Genomic DNA, 24,768 nt, shown 5'->3' on the forward strand with positions numbered 1-24,768 from the left:
CAAGGGGGGAAATATGGCAAGATGGTGGTGCCCATCAGCAATGTCAGGTGCTCCAGAAAGTGGGGGGTCAGTGAGAAAGAAGACTGAGCACAGCCCATGGCCCCTGGCTGTTCCTTCATCTGTAATCTTACAGAGTGAGGTTTCAATCGGGTGGATGATGGCGAAGCATGATTAGAAAAGAGAGGGTGGTAAAGAGCTGGATGCACGTGTGAGCATGTCTGCTTTGCAGATTGTGTGAGTGAAGGATGAAGAAAAGAGGTGATGATCTCTCTCAAGGATGGAGTGAGATCAGGAAGTGAGGGCAGGAGGTCTATAGAAGGGGGACATCAAGTTTGCGAGAGAGTGAGGAAACCATGCCAAATCCAGGTCCGCAGGAAGGTATGAGAGGACCAGGTAAAGGACGCAGAGAGACGGGGGAGGAGAGGACCGAGCTGAAAGCAGGGACAGAAATGTTGATTGACATAGAAGATACTAGACAAGGGAACTTTCTTGTGTCCAGTATAAGGAGAAGACAGGTGGTGGGATAGATTTTTTAAAGTGAGTGATCGGCCAGGTGTGGTGACTTATGCCTGTAATCCCAGCATTTGGGGAGGCTAAGGTGGGCGGATCACCTGAAGTCAGGAGTTCAAGACCAGCCTGGCCAACATGGTGAAACCCTGTCTCCACTAAAAATACAAAATTAGCTGGATGTGGTAGCACATACCTGTAATCCCATCTTCTCGGGAGGCTGAGGCAGGAGAATCGCTTGAACCTGGGAGGGGGAGGTTGCAGTGAGCTGAGATCATGCCATTGCACTCCAGCCTGGACAACAAGAGCAAAACTCTGTCTCAAAAAATAAATAAATAGGTTGAGTGAGTGATGAAGCCATAGAACAGCCACTGTAGGGAGCACATTTAGAAATTAGCTCGAAATGGGTTCTGATTTTCCTGTGAACACTCACATATATTTGTTACCCTAAGTAGAGTTTGCATGCATAGGTAAATTTTGTTTACATAATTAATCGGGCAGAGCCAAACTGTGCTTTAGCAATTCAATTTGCAAGTTTTGTCTTTGCATGAGATACTGAGTATTACAGTGCAAGATACCAGATAGCAGCTACTGCTTTGGGATGAGGCAAAAAATAGAGACGTTCCCATGGAGCTTCATTCAGATTTCCATTGTTTTTATCACTTTGTGTTTAGTCATCTGCCTGCGTGTGTGCCCGTCCTCACCACGTAGACACGTTTAGAGGGCACAGGCTTCTCCTGCATACTGGAATCCCATCCACCCAGCCCAGTGTCTAGCACGTGGGGGAGGGCAGCTGAGGACCACAGTGACCAATCCCTGCACCCGTACAGTGTAATACAAGCCCAGCTCTTGGCCTTAGTGCCAGTGACTATAGCTCATGACTGGCTAGAGCCAGACATTTGAACAGGAAAGCTTTACGGGGGATCACTTGTGCAGAAATTTAACCGGGAAGCTAATGGTTGTAATTTTTTTCACTAGAAGATCCAATAAACGCTGATCAGAGGGAGCTTTGATACATGCATTTGAATTTCACAGATTAAACAAAGTGTGAGCCTGTTGAGTTGATCTCCTAATGAAAAATTGTCCCATCCCACCCATGAATTACCAAGTTTTCCTTATGATCTAACTGCAAGTTATGTAGTTTTTTCTTACCTTACCTATCCGTTCACTAGGAGAGTTTGGCATAAAATACATGAATTGGGGCACTATCCTATGAGAATCTGTATGGAAAAGGCTGTAAATCATAGTACTAGGATGTAAAAGCCCATGGATCAAGAAGCTGGACCAAGACCCACAGATGCAGTGGCTCAGCCAGTAATTGCACGATATCATTTTAAGTCAGCCATGGTGAAACCTATGTGAAAGTTACAGTTACAATGATTTTTTTTTTAAATGAAAACTCCAAGTCCCTGAGTGTTTAAGGTCATTATTGAAGGCATGACCTGCAGACACCCTGACCCCCACCTTCCTCCCCCACCCCACTTTCCACAGCAGGTGGAGTGTTTGCTTCATAATTACACAGGTGGCGGAGGTGGGGGGGTCATTTGTTCTCCAAATTCAAGAGCCCAGTAGATTGGGATAAAATTCCTGGCCAGGTGCGGTGGCTCACGCTTGTAATCCCAGCACTTTGGGAGGCCGAGGCAGGCGAATCACGAGGTCAGGAGATCGAGACCACGGTGAAACCCCGTCTCTACTAAAAATACAAAAAATTAGCCGAGCGTGGTGGCGGGCGCCTGTAGTCCCAGCTACTCGGAGAGGCTGAGGCAGAAGAATGGCATGAACCCGGGAGGAGGAGCTTACAGTGAGCCGAGATCGTGCCACTGCACTCCAGCCTGGGCGACAGAGCGAGACTCCGTCTCAAAAAAAAAAAAAAAAATTCCTGAGTGACCAGACCCTCCCATCCTGACCTCTTGTCACCAGCTCTCCAGAAATCGGGAACCAGGGTGACTGAGAGTACAAAGGATACCCACATACCGTGTGGGCCAGCTGAGGACTCCTCCAAAGAGTTTTCTGTCCCCTCCCACTCCAGCCTGCATCACTCTCTTTCACGGACGGGGTGGGCCTCAGTGCTGACACCCCAAGGGGGCTAACCAGCCAGGGCCTCAGGCCTGACATCCGCACGTTCACCACGGCACTTCCCTGCAGCCCCCAGAATATGCCCGGGGCACAGTGGCTGTCAGCTACTAGGGGAGTCACAGACCTTTGAGGGGCTGGTGGAGGCCATGGGCCCTCTCTGGCTGGGTACTGTCCCCACACCCCTGGGAGTGGGACTTGGCAGTATCAGTGGGCTGCACAGGTGGAAGGGATCTCTCTCAGCCACAAAGGGGGCTGCATGTGCACCTAGCCAGAAAAGAGTGGGGAAAGGGTGAGTGGGGTGGCACGTCCTCATGTCCCAGGCTGCAGGCACGTCATGAGGAAGGGCCTGGGAGAGCCAGCCTAAGTGAGGGCAGTAAGCTATGCTTCGAAGATCCGGAAGATCAAAGGTCCCTGCAGTAGACATGAGCCAGCCCAATGGCCAGGGGCTGGTGACGGAGATAAGTAAAGTGGTTGGCACGCAGGTAGATGAAAGTCAGTACCAATAATAGTTACTGGCCAGGGGATTATAATGCAGCTAGTTTACAGGCCAGGGCCCGGAAACATTGAGTCAAATGAGACGTTGCATCTAAAAACCCAGGTGAAGATTTCTTAATGAAGGTCTGGTGCAGTGGCTCACACTTGTCACTCAGCACTTTGGGAGGTCAAGGAGTGAGGATCACTTGAGATCAGGAGTTTGAGACCAGCCTAGGGAGACACCATCTGTACAAAAAATGTGTAACAATTGGCCAGGTGTGATGGTACGCACCTGCAGTCCGAGCTACTCAGGAAGCGAAGGCAGGAGCCTTGCTTGAGCCTGCGAGGTGGAAGATGCAGTGAGCTGTGATCGCACCACAGCACTCCAGCTTGGACAACAAAGTGGGACCCCATCTCAAAAACAGTTCTTCATGGTTGTCTGCAATTAGTTATGTTTTTTGCCGGTGGTGCCTCCTCTTTGGGCGTGGACTTGGGGGCTGGGAGTGGGGACAGGAATAATGAACAGAGGCCAGCGTGAATCTGTGGAGTGTCTCCCATGGACCAGGCCCCAAGTCCGCATGGGCTTGTATACTTCGTGGAACTAGCAGAAAAGCACTAGACAGTTGGTGCCCTTTTGCTTCATTTTATGGGTTAGAAAAAATGAACCTCAAGGGAGTCAAGGAACTTACCCAAAGACTTCGACGTGGCAGGTAGAGTTGCAGGGTGTACCCCCAAGTTCCTCTCTTCCCATTGCAGACATGGCCCCAGAGTAGCTACCAAGTCTGGAGCCTGTCTCAGCTGAGATCCTCCTAAGGCGCGCGGGATCCCCCTAAGGCGCACGGGATCCCATGCACTTTCCCCGTCTGAAAACGTGGGAATTGATGCCCCTCCCACGGTAACAGGTCCTCTGCCATAAAAGAACAGAACCTTCCCGCGTTCCTCTTTCCATGGAGTGTCTGTGGATCTACACAAGTGCTTAGATAGAAATTAACCCTGTGTCCGGAGATTAGCGGCCCTAACTTAATTTTCATCCCACAGATAAGGATGTTCAGCCATGAGTTACACAGTATTCTCCTGAGTTGCTTTGTGTGTGCACCACACAGAGACGCTGACATCACTCATCGATTTCATCTGGCCTTGTCCCCTGAGCCTTGATTGAAACCTGGCTAAGCCATGCTGGCCTTAGAAACCACATCTGGAGTGTTGGGAGGTGCATGGATTCAGATCTCCGCTGCTGTGGTTGTCCAGTGCCGTGCGCGTCACCGGCCTGTGCAGGGGCAGCTGAACCCAAAGGCACTTCTATGACAAAGGGCCAGCAGGGGGACTGCTGTCTCATGAAAGCTAAGCTCTTCATCCCACACTCTGTGTTTCAGAACAAGAAGAAAATTTTGAGTTTATCATTGTGTCCCTCACTGGCCAAACGTGGCACTTTGAAGCCACGACGTATGAGGAGCGGGACGCCTGGGTCCAAGCCATCGAGAGCCAGATCCTGGCCAGCCTGCAGTCGTGCGAGAGCAGCAAGAACAAGGTAAGGCCCCAGGCTGCCCAAAACCAAGGCTGCGGCTGCTCAGGGGGAATGCGGGCCCCAAGTAATGCCCCAGGGAGGGAAAATAGAGGACCGGTGTGAATGACAGGACCTAGCTATTCTTTGTGAGCAGAAAGCTCAATAACTAAAACAATCAGAAACACTTTGTGTCTATACCATCATACGTGAGTATTCCAGCCTGACCATGCTTCCCTGGCAGGAGAGCCAAGGTTAAATCTTCACTCTGTCAGCCAATACCGGAGGGAATCTTTTGGACTTTTGTGGCTTCTGGGTCCACATTTATTTTTGTTTTGGACAGAATACACTCAGAAAAAGAGAGACAGATTTAAAAGATGCGCTGTTCTCATAAATGCCCAGAATTCAAATTGACATCAAGTTGGAAAACCGTCTCTTGTTAGGGACATAAATGAAAAGTAGATGGGTCTATATGGGCGTGCAGGGAGTTTGGGAGATAAAGTTTCTGTTATCTAAACTGATAAAGCCGTTTTATTCAATAATTAGAGGTGGTGTTGCAGCTCTTTTAAAATTTGTCTAGCAGGTTTTCTGGTTCTCACCAGAAAACGCCACCCCCAAATGTTTCTATATTAAAAAAATAATTAGAGGCAATTTGTTTTTTGTAGTTATTTAGCTAGAAAAGAAAAAATATTTTAACCTGTATTTTTCTCTCTCTTTTTTTTTCTTTGGAGAGAGTCTCTCTCTGTCACCTAGGCTGGAGTACAGTGGCAGAATCTCAGCTCTCTGCAATCTCCAAGCTCAAGCAATCCTCCCACCTCAGCCTCCTGAGTTGCCGGGACTACAGGCATGTGCCACCATGCGTGGCTTGCTTGCTTGCTTATTTATTTGTATATTTATTTAATATATATTCTTTGTGGAGGCAGGGTTTCATCATGTTGCCCAGGCTGGTCTCAAACTCTTGGGCTCAAGCAATCCACCTGCCTCAGATGCCCAGAGTGCTGGGATTACAGGCATGAGCTACTGCGCCTGGCTTAACCTGCGTTCTCTAGGCTACTGCCCAGTGATGTTCCTTCTACAAAAGTCCTTTTTCCCGTCAAGGATTGCTTCAGTTTCATTATTTTAACGTTTGATTGTCTTTAACCTCTTTGCTGGGACATTTTAGACTTTTGGAGAGCATTTTGATATTTCAGACTATGATCAACTAGAAACTAAGAGAAAGGACGTTACCCACCGACCTGCAGTTTCATTTGTAACCATTTGAAGAAATTTCTGCCTATGATTTATGTGCAGCTTTGTCACTAAAAAGAGAGTCTGTCTTTCAGAAAGATAAAGTGTCTCATTTTATTACCCTCTTTAACCAGGGTAAACCAGACCACAGTCATTATTATTATAATGTAATTTGCTTCCCTTTTTAAAAGATGTTTTATACCCAAGGTGGGGAGAACCACTGCCTTTCATTCCATACACCCTGGCTTTACTGGGTCGCGTCCACATGCATCCATGGTGTGCCTCCTGAAACGAGCACAGGGTGTTTTGGGGCCGCCTCAATGGGGAGCAGCAGCACGCAGCATCCTCCAAGCGTGGGCAGCTCATTCGGAGAAGGAAGGCAGGGAGGCGGGATGTGTTACCGAACAGAGAGGCACAGATTCCCGCCTTCATGGAGAAATCAGTCTTTCACGGCAGACTCTGAGCCCCTGCCACCTCGACCTAATTCAGGAAGATCTGGGATGGTGGCAGCCTTTCCCATTCCACACCTTGCCAGGCTCCTCCCCACTCGTGTCTCAGCTCATGCACACACCAGCCTTAGAATGCTGCCCCTTGGCCCTCACTAGGCACCTGTGCTCCGGGGAATTGCTCCCTTGGGAGGAGGACATGTTGAGCAACCGAAGGTGGCCGACTCCAGCTGGTCATCATGGGCATGGGTTGAACAGGTGTGAGGGCATAAAACATGAAATACTGTCCACAAGGAGTAGCGGGAGGGCAACAACACAGGCCCAGGTGACCACCAGCTTCATAGTATTTTACCTGCCAGTGGATAATTGAGAGCTGATACAGGTATAGGCATAGCTAGACGGACAAACCAACCAACCGCAGAAATGATACAGGTACACAGATAGAGGCACATCCCTTTGTATGTATGTGTGTGTGATCACACACATGCATTCCAGATGCCAGTGTAAACTGTTTAAACATATTTTGAATACTTGGGTATCTAACTAAAGGGAAGTAAAATTCAATAACGCATGATGCTAATTAGACAGTAGTAATTAATACATTATAATTTATTATTATGTAGCAAGTAATATATTGTTTCACAGCAATTTGACGAGATGTTTCAATTTATGAAGAATTCTTACACAAAAATCAAGCTTATTTTAACTGTCCTCTGAAATTGATCAATTTTTGCTTTAACCGTAATATTAAATGCATACTTAATAAATAAGCCTCAAAAACTGTACATATCAGCCAGACACGATGGTTCATGCCTGTACTCCTAGTGCTTTGGGAGGCTAAGGTGGGAGGATCACTTGAGGCAAGGAGTTCGAGACCAGCCTGGGCAACATAGGGAGACCATCGTCTCTACAAAAAAATTTTTAAATAGCCAGGTGCATGGCTTACACCTGTAGTTCCAGCTACTCAGGAGGCTGTGGTGGGAGGACCACTTGAGCCCAGGAGATGGAGGCTGCAGTGAGCTATGATTGCACTACTCCAGCCTGGGCAACAGAGCAAGACCCTCTCTCTAGGTGGGGAAAAAGGTATATATCCAGTACATATCCTTTCACTTAGAACTTCTACTTCCGGGAATCTATTCTTAGTAAATAATCATGAGTGCGTACCAAGACTTAGCAATCATATGTTCTTATAGCATCGTTTATGATGGAGAAAAACTGGAAGCAACTTAAATGTCCATCAAAGAGAACTTGATAAGTAGGTCTTCACTAAGTGGAATGCTATGCAGCCATTTAAAATAATGATGTCAGAGAGTATGTGACAGCAGTGAGCAATGAACAAGTTTCGTTAGGCTGGAAAGGGCAGGTTTCTATACAGCAATATGTATTACGCTGGCTTTTTAAAGTACATAAGTGTATGTAGATGTGCTTAAACAACAGGCTAAAAGAACAGATATCAAAATGTTAATAATGCTTAACTATGGATTCCTATATCATTGTTTATCAATTTTATGTTCTTTTTCCCCTCTCTGTATTTTCTAAACTTGCTGCAATGAGCATGTATGTTTTTAAATCCTTTTTAAAGAGGACCATAGAGCCAGGTGTGGTGGCTCACACCTGTAATCTCAACACTATAGGAGGCTAAGGCAGGAGGATCACTTGAGCCCAGGAGTTCAAGGCTGCAGTGAGCTATGATCACACCACTGCACCCCAGCCTCAGCCATGGAGTGAGACACTGGCTTAAATAATAATAATAAATAAAAATAAAGCAAGCCATCAAGTGTAAGGTTAAGAATCAGCACCCCCAGTTATACTTGTGTTTCTCCCTGCCCCTACCCTGGTGAGTGGCTTTGTCACTGTGGCAACCGAGGGTCTTCAGATGACAGGTACATCTCCCAGGGTGATGTGTGGTATGGATGGAGTTTTCTGACAGGGAACTATGAGATATGTCTTACATTGCTGATGCAGCCCTAACCCTGGGCTTATAAACGGATTATTTCTTTCTCATTCTTCTTACCAAGTAGACATGTGGCTACTGCCCAGAAGGTTACCCATTTACCTTCTCCAGGTGACCGTGGTCCATGCTTATTCACAGATGATCTCTCCTCTTTGCTCATTTCTGGCAGAGTCCGTCTCAACTGATGAGTGTTAAAATGTGACATTTCCTCCCTCCCCCCGCCCCATGCATGATGATTTCTTCTTCAGTTATGCTCTTTCCCAAAGACATCAAAACAGGAGTGATTGTTTAGAAATTATCCTCATCCTACATTTGTTCCCAATCTGTTTGATCTTTCCCTGACGTTATCAGTGATGTGCGTTTCTCCCGGGGTGCTTATGCCTTGTATTTTTGTCTTCCTCTGTGCCCAGTCCCGGCTGACGAGCCAGAGCGAGGCCATGGCCCTGCAGTCGATCCGGAACATGCGCGGGAACTCCCACTGTGTGGACTGCGAGACCCAGAGTAAGTGTGTGCGGTGGTAGCAGGGGCTGGCGCTATGTAGCTGGAGACCATATGGTCCCACTAGGCCCAGGTTGCAGGGGACTCACAACTGTCCTGTTTGGCAGATAAGAGTTAACTGCTTTCAGGAAACTGAGGTATTTTGTTTGGATTTTGCCTTAACTGAGCGCCTTCCACACAAGCCTCGCCCCTGGCTGCAGGGTACGTTTCTGTGAGTCTTTCCTTGCCTTAGGCATCCGATGAGCAGCAGTCATACCTGAGGTGCAAAGGATTCAACCCCACTCCCACAGCCTGTGCCAAATCTAGGAAGCCCGGGAGTTCGAGACGAGCCTGGGCAACACAGGGAGACCCCATCTCTACAAAAAATTAAAAATTACCTAGGCGTGGCGGCTGGCTTACTCTTTGCTTAATCAGTGATCACTTACTGATTTTTTTTTTTTTTCCATAAAAATAGAGTATAATTGGTTTATTCCTGCCTAGAGATTCTTGGGTATTGTTTTTTTAATTTCACAATCATATGTTCTGGGTTTTGCCATCAAATGATGTCTTTCTTTTTTTTTTTTTTTTTTGGTCTTAAATCCATTACCCACTAAAGCCTCTGATTGAACTGATAGAAGTTGTAATTACTGCTTTGTGCCATTGAGTACCCCAGTTTTATTTCATGGTTTCCGTTGTCTAATCCATACTATTACCTTCCCTTTGAAAAAGTCGTTTTGTTGTTCATAATCTTGAGAGTAGGGACTTATTTTCATGGTTGCAGTCCCAGCCCAGAGACAGTATTGGAGACATCCAGTAAACTTCTTCCATTCAGATTTTTTTTGTTAAGTAGTGTTTTGAAGAGAAGGGAGTCCAGTTCAAACAAGGTAAGAGGTGCTAGTACCAGGCTGGGTGCTGCCCAGGAGTCAGACATGCATGGCGTGGTGGGTCCTGCCATCCTGAAGCCTGAAATGCACTGGACAAGGCACCGACCTGCTGACCATGAAGCTAAGCGCTGGGGAGAGCCATCGGGGGCACATGGCGGCCTTGCCACCCACGCAGGAGCTGTCGTGTCAGCAGGGCTCTGGAGATGGGCAAGGTTTGTACAGGGAAGGGGCCGAAGGAATCATTGTGAGCAAAGGGAGTGGCTTGAGGAGAGCTTCTCTGGGTGATTGTAGGATCAGAGGTGCTTTTTGGGCTGGAAAACCGGTAGAAGCCAGTTGGAGTGTGAGTGCCAAGTGAAACTTTTTCCAACTTTGTTCTTCATTTGTAAGCAGAGGGACATCATTGGAGTTTTAGAGCAGGAAGGAGATGGACCCTGAGCTCCACTTGGGGAGATGGATCTGGCCAGACCATTTTGAACATACTGGAATAGAGGCAAAGCAGGGAGGAGGCCAGCCAGGGTCGGCTCAGCCGGGAAGGGAGACAGGAGCCCAGGACTGCTCCAGACAAAAGGGAAAGGAAGCGCCCCCTCCAAGAGTCCACTCAGCAGCATAGCAGGCAGGGGAGAGATCAAAAGTCTGTCTGCGGCCTCTGTGGAAGCCTGTCCTGCGGGTGAGGGAAGGGGTTCTTCTCCAGGTATCTTGAGGTTCTTCTTTAAAGTACCTCCTTATGTTTGAATGTTTAAGTTTTACTTTCAAACGTGTGGTGAAATGAAGTTCGAAGAGAGAAGCAGTTATTTGAAGTGTGTTTCTATCAAAAAGTTTTAAAAGTAAGAGCTTTTTTAAAAGCACGAATCTGAGAAATATTAGAACATCCATTAAGGAAAATGCCTGCAGTTGTTTCCACCGTGCATCTGAAGGTTGCTTTAAAAGGAAAGCCATCCGTGGCTTGCGGGGACCGTGATACCTGGCAAATCAGAGGTCGCAGGTCCTGTCTGAGATGAGCTTGTGCATGTGAGTGCGGATGAGGGGTGGGAAAGGGAGGCCGGTGCAGGAGAGGTGTGGGCCAGTTTGTTCTAAGCAAGACCACCTGAGCAGATAGACAGGGACAAAGGGAAAAGGCAGAGTTTGACAATTCAGGAGAAAGAGGCGATACCAAGCACGCATTTGCTAAATGTGTGGTCTATGTCAGCCCGGTGCCAAACCCTGGCATGCGCTGTCTTTTCATTCTGCAACCCTAGTAGTTGCTGCTCCTGTGGGCCCCACTTAAAGGGGAGGAATCAAGGAGCCTGAAGGGTCAAGTCATTTGTCTGAGGTCACAGAAATAGCAAGTCCCATAGCAGGACTCAAACTCAGCTGTTGGCCAGCCTGCTGTATTTTCTCAAGAATGGAAAGGCTCAGAAGATGTAGCACATTGGCAAGGAGTTGTTAAGTAAAAATACCCAATTTTGGTGAAAGTACTGGGATAGGTACAGTGCCCACACTGATGATGAACTGTAAGCACCTCCATGGGGCCTTTTGACAATGTATATAAAAAGCTTTTGAAAAGTGGATGCCCTTGACTCCAGGTATATACTCCAGGAACTAAACCGATGGGATTGAGCAAGGCAGGTGCAGAGATCTGTCTTTCCAGATGTTCATCACAGTGCTTTATATGACAAAAAATCAGAAGCATCCCAGATGTCTAACAATTGAAGAGCAGTTCATGGTGATGTCTTCTCTTTGCTACCTTAAAAAATCATGGAAAAAGACTTAATTGAGCCTGGGCACAGTGGCTCACGCCTGTAATCCAGCACTTTGGGAGGCTGAGGTGGGTGGATGACCTGAGGTCAGGAGTTCAAGACCAGCCTGGCCAACATGGTGAAACCCCATCTCTACTAAAAATACAAAAATTAGCTAGGCATGGTGGCACATGCCTGTCATCCCGGCTACTTGGGAGGCTGAGGCAGGAGAATCACTTGAACTCGAGAGGCGGAGTTTGCAGTGAGCCAAGATCGCATCATTGCACCCCATCCTGGGTGACAGAGTGAGACTTCGTCTCAAGGGAAAAAAAGTGGGGGAGGGGGTGCTTAATTGAGATAAAGAAACTTCCTAATGTGTTGTAAAATGAAAAAGGGGCATGACAATGACTCTAGATGAACCTAATGAATATTCACAGGTATTTTGAGGGTTAAGATCTGTAAGGCCGCACTCTGGAAGGTTAGCACCAGTTGTGTCTGAGTGGTAGGGTCTTTTGAGGCTTGGGAATTTTCACGCAGCGTGGAATTTGGAATTCTGGTACTAGCTCCCTGACCCCCAGTTCTTGCAGAGAATGCGCTAGACCTCCAGGAGCCCCCTCTGTCTGTGCCCTGGGCGCGTCCCAGAGCACTGTTTCCAGAGTGGACACTGAGCTTCTGGAGCTTTGAGGGTGCCTGTCTATAAAGGGATTCCGAGAGCCAGTGAATTTGGGAAACTCTTAACAACATCCACCTCCCAGGAAGTTGCAGCCTTCGGACACCTGCGCTTCCGGGGAGTACTGCTCTGAAGATACCTGTCCAGCATGGCCCAACCCAGCGTGTCCCAGGCCCATCAGACAGTGGGGCCTTTGTTTAGGGCACCTGTTGCCTGCCTTCTGCCAGGAACATGCCAAGGAAAGTTCACACCTGAGGGCCCCTGAGAATCCTAGGGCTTGGGACCCTCAGTGACTCTCACCAGCAGGTCTGACCTTCATGGACAGGCCCTGAGAGGCAGCCCACCCTTGCTGCTGCTTTCTGTCTGCCCATCCATGTCGCCCATGAAGCCCTGGTCAAAGCTGACCGTGCGCTGGTCCCTCCCGCGCTGCTGCATGGACCTCACAGGTGCCTCTCTCTCCTGGGCCTTTCTGATGTCTAGAATCCTGCCTTATTTCCTTTTGTGAACCCCAGGCCTGCGCACAACAGGGGACTGGCACCCACCACTACCACCAGATAGCTCACCACAACCTACGGTAGGAGCACATCCAGGCTCTCATCTTCAGCTTGGCCCACAAATAGAACCTCGGGTCCCGCAACGTCAGGTCTCTGTCCCATTGTCGCCTCTTAGTCCTTCCCTGACCTCCAGGTTTGAAATCACACACACACATCCCTACTCCCTACTCCCTGCTGTTCTGCCCTGGGGGCTTCCTAGCTCTGGTGTGTCCTACAATTTTCTTAGCTCTTTTCTGGTTTGGGCGGGGGCAGGGGCGGGTTGAGATGGGGTCTCGCCCTATAGCCCAGGATGGAGTGCAGCAGTGCAGCAGAAAGGGTGGGCTGCCTCTCGGGGCCTGTCCATGATTGCAGCAGTGCAGTCATGGCTCACTGCAGCCTTGAACTCTTAGGCATCAGCAATCCTCCCACCTCAGACTCCTGAGCAGCTGTGACTACATGTGCATGCCACCACACCGAGCTGATTTTTTTAATTTCTTGTAGAGAGTTAGTCTCACTATGCTGCCCAGGCTGGTGTTAAACTCCTGGCCTTCGGCGATCCTCCCCCATTGGCCTCCCAAAGTGCTGGGATTATAGGCGGGAGCCACTATGCTGGGCCTAGTTTTTTTAATTCTTTCCTGGTTGGTCTGTCCCCATACAATCTACGTCCTACATTTCTGTGGGCAGGGATTTTTCTCCATTTTGTTCACTGCTGTATCCCCAGAAGCCAGTGTGTTAATATTGGTTGAATACGTGAAGGAACAGATGTAATTACAGCCAACACCTAACACGGTACTTCCCATGGGGCAGTCACTGCTCTAAGTGCCTCGTAGCTTTTAATCCTTCTGACAGCCCCTTGAGGATGGGAATTATTAGCCTCATTTCTCAGGAGGGGAGCTGAGGCCCGGAGAGCGAGAGGCTTGCAGAGGACAAAGGTGGAAAGGCGGTACTGGCAGGTGGCACGCACACAGGTGTGAGGGCCTGGAGAGCAGGCAGGGCAGGCCTGGGGCTGTGGGATCAGTGGGGCCTGAAGCCAGGTGGGGGGCAGGAGACAGTTCAGAGGTCTGAGTCCGTGCCAGGAGGCTGGGATCAGCCACAGGCCGAGGTTCTCCCCCAGGCTGAGACACAGCGAAGTGTCCCAGTTGGGCCTTAAGATGTCTTTCAAAGAAATTGCAGTGGTGATGCTTAGATACCAACCCTTGCCGATGAGTCATTCTCTGCTGGAGCAGAGGCAAGATTCTCCCCTCAGTCAGCCCCAGCCTTACCTGTCTCTAAGCAGAGGGTGGTGAGCATGGGGCCCTGGAGCACTTTACCCCCGCCCCCTGCAACATTTTGGGTTTCACAGAATTCAGAGTCCGGCACAGGAATGTGTCCCACGCATGAATGTCGTCCTGCAGATCTGGACCTGACAGCCTGGAAGCTGCTGGGGGGAGGTAGGAGGGGGTGCACCAAGGTCTGAATGAGGGGCCAGCGTCCGTGGCTTCTGTATCTGCAACCCATAGCGGCATGGAGGGCGGTGGGGTGGGCATAGGAACCAAATCAGAGGTTCTGGCAAGAGTTTAGGCAAGTTTCTTTAGGGATCCAGATGTGAGTGGGGACAGTGTGTCAGAGCATTCCCCACAGCAATTGGTGATGGGCCGGATGCGGGGACATAAGGGAGCAGGAGAGGTGCTGGGTTTTGCGCGGTGGTGTGACATGATCAGAGGTGCTGTGTTCAGTGGGGCCCTGGCTGCTGTGTCAAGAGGTCTGCAGGGAAGTGATGGGCGAGGCCGCAGACAGGAGCCCATTGCACCCCAGTTGCGATGCTGGTGAGGACACCCATGGGAGCAGTAGGTTCGAGAAGAAAGGGTTGGACTTACGAGAGGTTGAGAACCTTGCGATTGGCTGTGGGAATGATGGAAGAATCAAGGTGGACCCATGGGGTCCCAGCTTGAATAGCTGAGACAGGAAGGACCTGGCAGAAGAATGCATTTGCAGAGTGGATGTTGACGAAGAGATTCTCCAACTTAAATGTATGTGGTCGCTGCGTGTATAATAACTCGGGAGCCAGGAAGAGGTGTTAGTGCTTGGGTGGTGATTGAAGTGTAGGTTGGGTTGGCCTGAAAGAGACTACAGAGTCAGAAGAGATGACCCCACAGGAGCCCTGAGGTCAGGGAGGAAGAGCTGGGAAGGAGATCACAACGGAGCCACCAGGAAAGTGGGGAAAAAATCCAGAGAGGTTGTGGACCAAAAAGGTCTCAGAAGTTAGCACTGGCCCAGCACAGTGGCTCATGCCCATAATCCCAACACTTTGGGAGGCCCGGACAGGAAGATTGCTTGAGCCCAGTGGTTCAAGACCAGCCTGGGCAACATAGCAAGACCCCATCTCTGCAAAAAATGTAAAAAGTTAGCCAGGCGTGGTGGTGTGCACCTGTAGTCCCAGCTACTCGAGAAGCTGAGGCAGGAGGATCACTGGAGCCCGGGAGTTTGAGGCTGCAGTGAGCAGTGATTGTGCCACCACAAGAGACCCTATCTCAAAAAAAAAGTAGTAGTCAGTGTTGTGAGAAGGGGTGGGGCAGTGGCCAGCCCACAAGAGGCCGAGTGAAACATTGGCCACACGGGTCTTTTGGGTTTAGCCCTGGAAGGGGCTGGTGACTTTGGCTGTGCTGTGTCCATGGTCAGGAGGTAGAGACCTGGTTGTCAGTGATCCAGAGGTGCAGAAGCAGAGGGGGCCAGTGGGGAGGTAGGCTGTGCAGACACAAAGGGACAGCCACAGACGAGGATGGGTCCACGCCAGCTGTGTGCCATGCCTCCACCCTCCACACCCCCAGGCCAGGGCCTCCTCTATGTCCCCGCTGCCCTCTTCCTTCCCATTCCACCTGTGCATTGGTTCTGACTGCACTTTCCAGCGTTGAGTCTCTGCATTTCTCTGTTCTCTTCTGCTTGGGTTTTTTTCATTTGATGCATAGGTTTCCCCTTCCCAGTCAGAACCTCTCTGAGGTCACAGACCTCTCTTCTCGCATTTCTTTTTTTTTTTTTTTTTTTTTTTTGAGGAGTCTCGCTTTGTCACTCAGGCTGGAGTGCAGTGGCAGGATCTCAGCTCACTGCAACCTCTGCCTCCTGAGTTCAACCGATTCTCCTGCCTCAGCCTCCCAAGGAGCTGGGATTACAGGTGCCCTCCACCATGCCCAGCTAATTTTTTTGTGATTTTAGTAGAGACAGGGTTTCACCATGTTGGTCATGCTGGTCTCAAACTCCTGACCTCAGGTGATCCTCCCATCTCGGCCTCCCAAAGTGCTGGGATTAGAGGCATGAGCCACCACCACGCCCAGCCTCTTCTCACATTTCTTGTGGTATCTATCACTCCCTTCTTGCATATGTAGTAGATGTTAAATAAAGGACTGGCTTTCTGATTTTTGATCAACTGGCGTAAGGCTATTGCTGGTCACTTGCCATTTATAAAACAAAGGATGTCTCCCCAGTGAGTCAAATGTGACCTGAGCTACTTGGTCTTTTGTTGACTCTTCAAGTGTGCCCGGAGTAAGCATTGCCTGTTCCCAGGTAAGTAAGTCGTATCTACTTACGGTGGTGAAAGCCAGTGACTATCAAGGTCAACCCTATCTCTGCACATCAGCTGTAGATTCTAGCGTGAAGTCAACCCGGGCCTGAGTTCTTGGTCTTCTGCTGATGCCAGCCAGTTTCACGCAGTGAGTGCTCCAGTTCTGGGGTCCCACTGCTGCTGTCTGAACCCATTTCTTGTCCTGCACAATCCTTGCACTAGTCCTTGGTCTAGTTTCACAGCCCAAAGCCTGTCACCATTCATTCTGCAAGTCAGCGTTGGTTGTGCTGCGTGATAAACTCACCAAAGGGCCCTGCCCACCAACTTGCCCGCAATGCAGTTGCTTCAGTAGCTATAGTTAAATAAGATCACTGAAAACGATATTTTTTCACTATAGAGTACCTCTCTCTCATCTTTGAAATTTGCAAGCATGCCCATTGTATACCTACTGGAAACTTTGATGTGCCAGTGGCTGCAGAGGTAGGAATGACCAGAGTCATGGTGTCACCCAGCTGCCCCTCAGCACCACTTCTCCTTCCCTCTCGGCAGCAGCTGTCCACAGTGGATGCCGAGTCACACGTGTTTTTTCCCACACAGGTCAGCCCTCTCAAGGTGAATGCTGCTGTGACATATGGGAAAGTGCATCTTTTCTATCCAAACCAACGCTGTCAATTATTTATTGTGTGGAAAATTGCAAGGCTTTGGCTTCAGCCAAATGTGTTCTGAAGCCACTACCAACTGCCAGTCATTTGGGACACCTAAAACAGGGCTGAGCACTGGCTAGGGAGCGTTTTTTCTAGCCATGGATGTAGTTCTGTCGATGTGAAGTTTGATTCGTGGCCTTGTGTTTCTAAGAACAGTTGGAATGATAGACGATGGTCTGATTGCATTTAGCATTCTGTTCCTCTTCCCATAGATCCTAACTGGGCCAGTTTGAACTTGGGAGCCCTCATGTGCATCGAGTGCTCAGGGATCCACCGGAATCTTGGCACCCATCTTTCCCGAGTGCGATCTCTGGACCTGGATGACTGGCCAGTCGAACTCATCAAGGTGATGTCGTCCATTGGGAACGAGCTAGCCAACAGCGTCTGGGAAGAGAGCAGCCAGGGGCGGACGAAACCCTCGGTAGACTCCACAAGGTAGGAGCTTTGGAAGATGCCTGGCTCTGGACACATTTACCAACGGTTAGGCAACTGGAAGTGATCACAATGACAGCCACAGTTGGGAAGGCCCTGATAACCTGTAGGAATTCAGGAATTCGGGAATTCCGATTCATCCGGCATGGGAATGTCTGTGTTTAAAACTGGTCTTAAGCAGACATGGATAATTCACACTCCTTAATTTTTTATGTTTGTTTTTAGGCCTTGGGGATTTCTCTCCCCCTCTTAGAAATGTATTAAGCTTCTAATCTTATGAATATATTACTTTAATTAATACATTTCTAATAGGCATAAGCTGTGCCATTAACACTAATTATGAATTTTTGATCCTTTAATTTTGTTATTCTTATAGCTTTGATAAGCATCTGCTCTGCCGATCCCCCCCCACCCCCCACCATCACACAAAAGTTATTTTTATGGTAACAAAATATATTTTATTTTCTAAAATATATTTCTAACACATTTAGTCAACCAAGTTCAGCATAATGTATGATGTTACTCCTCATTAATGTTAATTGTTATCCAGTGTAAAAAACGCATTTATTTTGAGGCCATTTAGTTTCTCATTTTTCATTTACAGCTATTATAAACCGTTTTTGAGTACACATACATATTTAATGTTCCTAAGGGGTGATAAAATGGCGTGTCTTCTGAGAAGGCGTATGGCATGGAGGCGGAATAGAGCATTTCATCTCCGTACTTGTCTAAAGCAAGTGGCTTCCAGGGTTGCTCATTTTCTCCCACAATGGGAAGTAGGAGGTTGAGGTTTGCTGTCCGTGTTTGCCTCTCAGGTGTCTGAAGAGACGAAGGGAGAGGAGAGGTCTCCCATCGCTGGTACTTTTTAGGTTCCTCTGATTTGTTTTGCTGCTGATCAGATAAAATGAAAGTTCAAGTGGTAATCTGTGGTTACACCACAGAAACCAGTTCCTACTGCACAGCAGTAAGAACGTGAGAAGGGTTGGTGGACTTCAGTTCATTAACACTGAAAAATGAATTTGTGGTGCCACCTTTGGCTCACTGGAGAGAATGAAGCTGGTGTGTTACTCATGTGGCTCTCCGTATGAGGGATTCTGTGGTAGTGGGGAGAACAGGAAAGGTGCAAAGAACGTATTTGTTTAAAATTGCATAGTTTTGATACCCGAGCTCTTTATGAGTTATGCTCTATAGTGTAGATGGGGGTAAGTTTCTTACAAACCAAAGAAATTAGGCACTTTAAAAATTATTTTTCTTGATTTGTTTAACGCTACCATAGAAATCAGCTGGGTCATCAACTATGAACATGCTTAAAAGATGAATTCATGTTTTAATATCTATTTTTTCATAGATAATGATAACATTGGAGGAAACTTGGGTCTGAAAATGAAAAATGATTAGAAATTAGATTGAGCTTAATGTATGAATGCAGAAAACATTGAAATAAGTTGGAAAAAACTATGCATCTTACTGTTTATATGTAAAAGAAGCACATTCACTATTTTTACTATCATGAATTATTAGAAAAGTTTGTTCATCCATTGAAATTTAGAAACCATTTGGAATTATTAGAAGCAAAGATACGGGTTCATTTTTTACCTGATAAATATTTTATAATTTCATCTTCATTCATAAATGAAGATTGTGTGTGCACAGGTATTTTATAGTTCTAATTTGCATCCTTGAATTAAGTTCTTGAGTGTAGAGCCCAGTCTTTTTTCCAGTGTTACGTACATCACATCATTGTATTTTAGAGACCTATTGCAGAGACTTGCTTACTCACAAGTGCAGTGGTTGCAGTTAAGTCCCATCTTTTCTTTAGTCACACTGGCTTTCCTAAAGAGCAGGCCGAGTTGTAATTCCTCTCCAAGACTGTGGTGTTGGTGATGTGGTTCTGTGCTGTTGCTGAAGGTAACTGTGGAATTTCTAAATTCCCTTTGCACCTAAGAAGATAAACACATACGAGAATTGAATGTTTCTTTGTGCCTGTAGTAATTTTCCTGGGGAGTTTTGTTTTCAGTGAAAATCAGCAAATAATCATTGCGCACTTTCTCTTAGAAAAGAAACGGTGAGTGATGATTGCAGTTCCCTGGTGATTGGTGAACGCTCTCAGGGCCGCCTGAGGATGCCAGGGCTTGCGAGGGTGCTGGCAGTAGGTGCGTTCTGGGAAGTGTCCCTGGAGAAATGGCATCTGAGCTGGACACTGAAATAGGGGGTGATTCGCAGGGCCAGGGCCAGGGAACCGGGTGGGAAGGCGGGCTGGAGGGTGGGAGTGGCCTCGGTGGATGCAGGCTCAGCCTGGCCCGTGGGGAGGTGTGCATGTCAGCGAATACAGCACCGTGGACGGGAGCCTCCCATGAATGAGGAGGAGCAGGGATGGGGGAGGCCCAAACAGCAGAAGCAGGAAGGGCCTCTGAGCCAGGGCTGGCACCTTAAAAGCGACCCTGGGGGCAGGGGAGAGGGGAGGGGTTTGTCTATTCATGGGTTCTGTCTGTCCCACCTGTTCCCAAGAGGACTAAAGGCAGCCAGCAAGGTCTGTGTCCCTTCCAGCTGGAAGGCCAGAGTCCTGGTGGAGTATGCGGAAGCCTTAACTGCATTGCCCAAAGCAAAGCACACCCAGCCCAATAACAGAGTAGAAATTCAGACTCCCACCACCTTCACCACCTCCTGCACGTCCCCTCAATAGAAAAAGGAAAAGTGAAAGTCAGGGCTGGAATCTCCGCAAGCAGTTCTGTCCATGACGTGAGAAGATTCTGCCTTTCGAAGCCACCCCCGCTCCCTCTGCCCCACTCCGCCCCTCCTGGTCTCTCTGCAGAACCTACGATTGTTAGTAGAAACAGCTGGAAGGTTCTTTTAATGTGGCCCTGAGGTAATACCAAAAAGAAATATTTTAATAAATTTTTATCTCTATCAAAGGAAAAGCCAAGTGCAATATATTTGGTGTAATTCTTTGAAAAAGGGCCCAGCTGTTTTCCCGAGGAGCTCTGGTCCATTCCATCTTGTGCAGAAGATTCATTCTGACAGTGGAATATAATTAGAACTGCATCGTTCCGCCTGCCCCCACCCCCAAACACACACACACACACACACGCATGCACACACACACACGCATGCACACACACACAGATTCAAGACCATGGGGAAGTAGAACACAGCAGATCTTCCTCCAGAGAGACCGCCGCACACTGGAGTCACCTATTCGTGCGGCCAGTTAGGACAGCAGGCGCCTTGGACAGCCGGCCTCTGCTGTGTCCCTGCACCCCTGATTAGGGCAGCTTCGGATGGCTTATAATTGGTTCCAGTGAATCTCTGCCGCCCTGAGAACTGCCGTTCAAACTTGAGCAGCATCATGATCAATTGAAGCTGACGGCGGCTGAAGCAGTATTGACTTCCCATTCCTAAACAGGGGAATCATTAGTCAAGAAAAGCATCTTTTAATTACTCCCAGGAAGAAAAAAAAAAAATCTTTTTGGATGGATTCTGCAACAACTGCCATTTTTTCCCAGTGCATTTGATATTAAATTTATTGTCGCAGGAGGGGAGAGGACGCCCTTCGTCCCCCTCTGTAATGGAGGTTTAATTTGGAGAAAGAAGCGCGTTAGAGAACAGATCAATGCTACAACAATTAACTACATCTGGGGTAGCATCAGAATTCCCCTCTCTAATTGCTATTGACACCATTTAAGCACACACTTAAAATAATGATTTTAAGTGGGGATGTTGAAGTGGTGGTGAGGTGGTAACAGTGGACACAACTAACTAGATTTTAGAGGTTTAAGAAGGGAGCCGTCAGCTGTATGTAGGACAGGGCTTCATAACACCCGGCTTGTGTGTTTGTGTGGTACCATAACGTAGCGTGTTGTAGGGCGTTGAGCAGCTGGGCCGGGGGCCGCCAGCCAGGCAGGGCTCTGGGTTCCAGTGTTAGAGGTACATGGTGTTACTGTAAGGAGAAGTTGCCAAGCTCCTTGGTGACGCTTTCAAAAACAAGAGTAATAAGCTCAGAGGTGAAGATGTTAAAACAGCGAATGTCTCCCGCATGAATGAATGATTGAACGAGTAAATGAGTGAAAGCGAGAACTCGTCATCATGGAACACATGTCAGGTGCTCTTGCTACTTCAGGGCCTTGGAATTCCTCATGTGAGTGAAACTGGGGCTTTGACGTTTGCAGCACCAGCAAAGCCGTCTCAGTAAACCCGTCCACGCACATTCTGTCTCCCTCGTGGCACAGCGGTGTTTCCGGGGCTGCACGGCAGTGCCCTGGCCCGTTGTTCTTTATTGTTGTCCCCATTGCACTTAAAAATGTTTGGGATTGGCTGCAGTGCAAGTGATTTCCTAGCAGGACGGAGCAGAGCCCTCTGGCGCCACATTCCTCTTGGCAGAAGCCTCGCTCTGCGTGGCACTGCGTCTCCCCATCTTTGTGTCCTGGTGTCAAAGCATTTGGCCCCCAAGGCCCTGCAGGGACTCGCTGCTATTTGCATTTCAGTGCAGGTAGCCTGTTTACTTGGTGGCTTGGGAGCCTGCTGATTTGGGCCAGGAAATCAGAGGAACCTGGAAGTGGAGAATAGTGTTTTCAATTCCGTGAAAGAGCTCTGGAGAGGAGCTCTAAGCGCAACTGAAATCACCCATTACCTCTTTGATGCCACTTGGAAGGGAACCGAGTTTGCTGATTTAGTACGTATTCTTTTCCCTTTTTTAGCATCCTTTTTCTTTTTCTTCCCCCCATTATTTGTAAGTTCACCTCTGTGCTTAAACTCCCTTCTTGTCTTTAACCTATAAAAAGATGTCGCCTTCGATAGGAAGATTTGGGGCCAGACATCAGAAATCCGCGTGGGAGAGACTGGCCGTACACTTCCAGATGGAACAAGTCTGCCCAGTGATGTGAGTTCCGTCTCTTTTTGATTCTGGAACTCCACTTTGATCTTATTTATGCACATGGAGATATTGATAAAGGGGAAATGTATCCAAACTGAAAATAATTGGATCCCTACAGCTAACTCTGAGATATTAAAAGCAGTACCACTTGGCTGTGTCTTTGTCTTGTTAGGTTTGATCATAAGATCACAATATAGTAATCTCGGGCTCAAATTTCTGGCATAAAGATGCACTGTTCCAAATGTGGCCTCAGGGAACACGACTGCCCATACAGCCCCATGTCTCATCTTATTATTTTTCAACAGTTCTTGGCCTGCTGAGGTCAATGTTTTGTCTCTTTTGAGTGTTCCTCTATGCTTGACACCTTTTCCTATTTTCTTTCTTTAAAAAAAAAAAAAAAAAGGGAGGGGGAGAAAGGAGAAAAAAAAATAAAAAAAGGACTTTGCCGAGATGACCAGAGTCCATCTGCAGTTGGGTGGCATCTGCTCCCCACATGTCACTTCCCTCATTAACAAGCAATTGAATTAATTAAATGCTACTCAGAACACGCATAACAAGCTACCGGCAGTGTCCAAATTAGCACTGATAATCAAGGATGATTTCCTTTATTATCCTGCTAAGTGGTGTGCAGACTCTGATCTCCCTGTCTGCCCTCATCTATTTACATACCCCCAGCTCCTGCCTTTGGAAGCGGAGGTTATCTTACCTAGTTAATTTGCCACGATCACCGAGCATGGCGGATTGATGCCCTGCCCCTGCCGCCACTGCTGGGCCTGGGCCCCCTCCCCGGCTGCCCTCCCCCAGCCCCAGCCTTTGTATCTCAAGCTCACTGATAAATTAAAGGCCACCCCTGTGGTCTCTCAAGTGAGTAATAGGGGCAGAAATTTCATTTTGCAACTGGCTGATTTAATGATCCAAAGGGTAATTAATGGCCTGATTATCTTAATGTTAAATATGTCCGGCAGCAATTACTGTGACCTCCCGCTTGTCAAGGTCCGGGCTGTGCTCTTCTTTCAATTAAGTTCTCTGGGGCTTAATGGTATGAATAAACTCCTCTGATTCTATCAACCCGGACGCAGAGGGTTCAGGGAGCTGGGGGCTCGTTTGGAGTTTTAATCAGCCTGTCTTCTACTCCGGCGATCAGAGTTAACAATTATAGCAAGGACAGTTTAACTTTCTTCTTCCCCATGCAGACCCCCCTACACGTACACACATGCACACTTTTGTGTGTGGTTTTATGTGCCTTGTTTTCATGTGTTTCTTTCAGTGCTCTGAGGGAGAATTCTGTTTTGTGGAGGAAGCCGCTGTGCTCTGTGAGGCTCGTCTCTTCCAATATAAATTATCATGTGAACGCTGTGGTTTTTCTATTTGACAGGCTTAATTAATTGGCAGGAGCCCCCGAAAATGACAGTGCCACTAATTGCAACTCAAAGTGAATTTCTGTCACCGCGGCGTGCTTGTCAGTGGGCATGCCCTGGCCTCAGCCTCAAAGCGGGTCCACCCTCCCAGTTTCCCCATCCAGGCGGGGACTATGCCCTGCTCAAGCCATGACAGTGGCAGACTCCTCCGAGGTGCTGTGGGTTTGCAGGCACACCGTCTGCTTGCAGGAGTGACATTTACTACCAGTAAAGTTTATACATCCTCGGCTCTGCAAACGCAACAGCTGCTCAGGGACCTCAGCCTTTACTTAAGATATTTTAGCAACTTCTCTTAGCAAGCCAACTTGGAATCAGACAGAGAACCATGACTCACTTAGCCACCCTTCATGACTGGATGGTCCTTATTAGCACACTGCTAAATATGTTTCAGTTTACTAGAGCCCCGGGCCTGGATCAGAAGTATTCTGCTATAAATATTAAGCCAATTAGGAAAATGTACAAATGAGAAGTACGTTAACACTGCCTTTAAAATAATATCTATAGATTACAGTTGACAACAGATACAGCAATGCATCTAGTAAACCTCTGCCAGGGAGCTTGGTGGGAATTCGGGCAAGCTTTCCATAAAGACTGGCTCTAATTATAAGAAAGGTGATTCTAAGAAGATTCTCCATGAGGTTAAGTATAATGGGATCTGCTTTTTCAAGGATAACTATACTTACATTTGCCTTTGAACCAGACAGACAGAATGGTGCTCTCGGTTTATCATGCCGCCTGCCGCACACGAACCCCAGTTATTTGTTTGATCCTGCAAGAAACCAGTGTGTGCTGGGAGCCGGCTATGCTACCACAGAGCTGTCTAGGGTTGAAAATCCTTATCATTTACTTTCTGAAATACAGCCGTCGTGACAATTAAGGAGTTTCTGATGCTTAAGAATTTTTACTACCCCTGGCAGATGAGAAGGCAAGTCATCAGCAGGCAGCAACTGGCTTCCAGGTGCCCTGACCACGTTCAAGCCTGTGTCTACTTGTGGGAGTATATGAAGGAATGGAATGGGAAGATTAACCTTTTTAGGCTTGAATTATATAACATGGGCCAATAAATATGGCCTCTGTTTTGATTCCTGCAGCAGTCGAGCATTTTCCAAAGGGCCCTGTCTTTCAGTGGTGTTTTGCTTATTTTGCACCAGAGACTGTCTGTCTTCTAGGGAACTTTTCTCTTTCTTCTTCTTAATGAAGAAGAGGGAGAGAAAAACACAGCCGGAGCGCACAGTGCCCTGTGTGCTTGGATTATTCCCATTCCCAGGCGTGTGCCCGGGTCACATGGGAGCGCAGGTCAGACTGCAGGCACCAGGATCTGACTCCAGATGCCGCTCTGCAGTCC

At 48.0% G+C, this 24,768-nt stretch overlaps 1 protein-coding gene and 1 non-coding gene across 7 annotated transcripts in view; both read left to right on the plus strand.

Moving 5' to 3' along the window:
• AGAP1 (ArfGAP with GTPase domain, ankyrin repeat and PH domain 1) overlaps positions 1-24,768 on the plus strand; it is a 638,294-nt gene that overhangs the window by 546,287 nt on the left and 67,239 nt on the right. For all 6 annotated transcript variants that reach the window (XM_055291058.2, XM_055291060.2, XM_055291059.2 and 3 more), the window contains 3 exons: positions 4,431-4,585; positions 8,596-8,686; positions 16,916-17,138. In XM_055291058.2, coding sequence (XP_055147033.1) covers positions 4,431-4,585; positions 8,596-8,686; positions 16,916-17,138 — 469 coding nt within the window. The remainder of the gene's footprint in view (positions 1-4,430; positions 4,586-8,595; positions 8,687-16,915; positions 17,139-24,768) is intronic.
• Positions 5,108-5,171, plus strand: LOC129488959 (U7 small nuclear RNA). Its single transcript, XR_008659794.1, has one exon. It is a non-coding gene; the product is annotated as a U7 small nuclear RNA (small nuclear RNA).

This window comes from Symphalangus syndactylus, chromosome 8 (genome assembly GCF_028878055.3).
Source record: "Symphalangus syndactylus isolate Jambi chromosome 8, NHGRI_mSymSyn1-v2.1_pri, whole genome shotgun sequence".
In the NCBI taxonomy this organism is placed as follows: Eukaryota; Metazoa; Chordata; class Mammalia; order Primates; family Hylobatidae; genus Symphalangus; species Symphalangus syndactylus.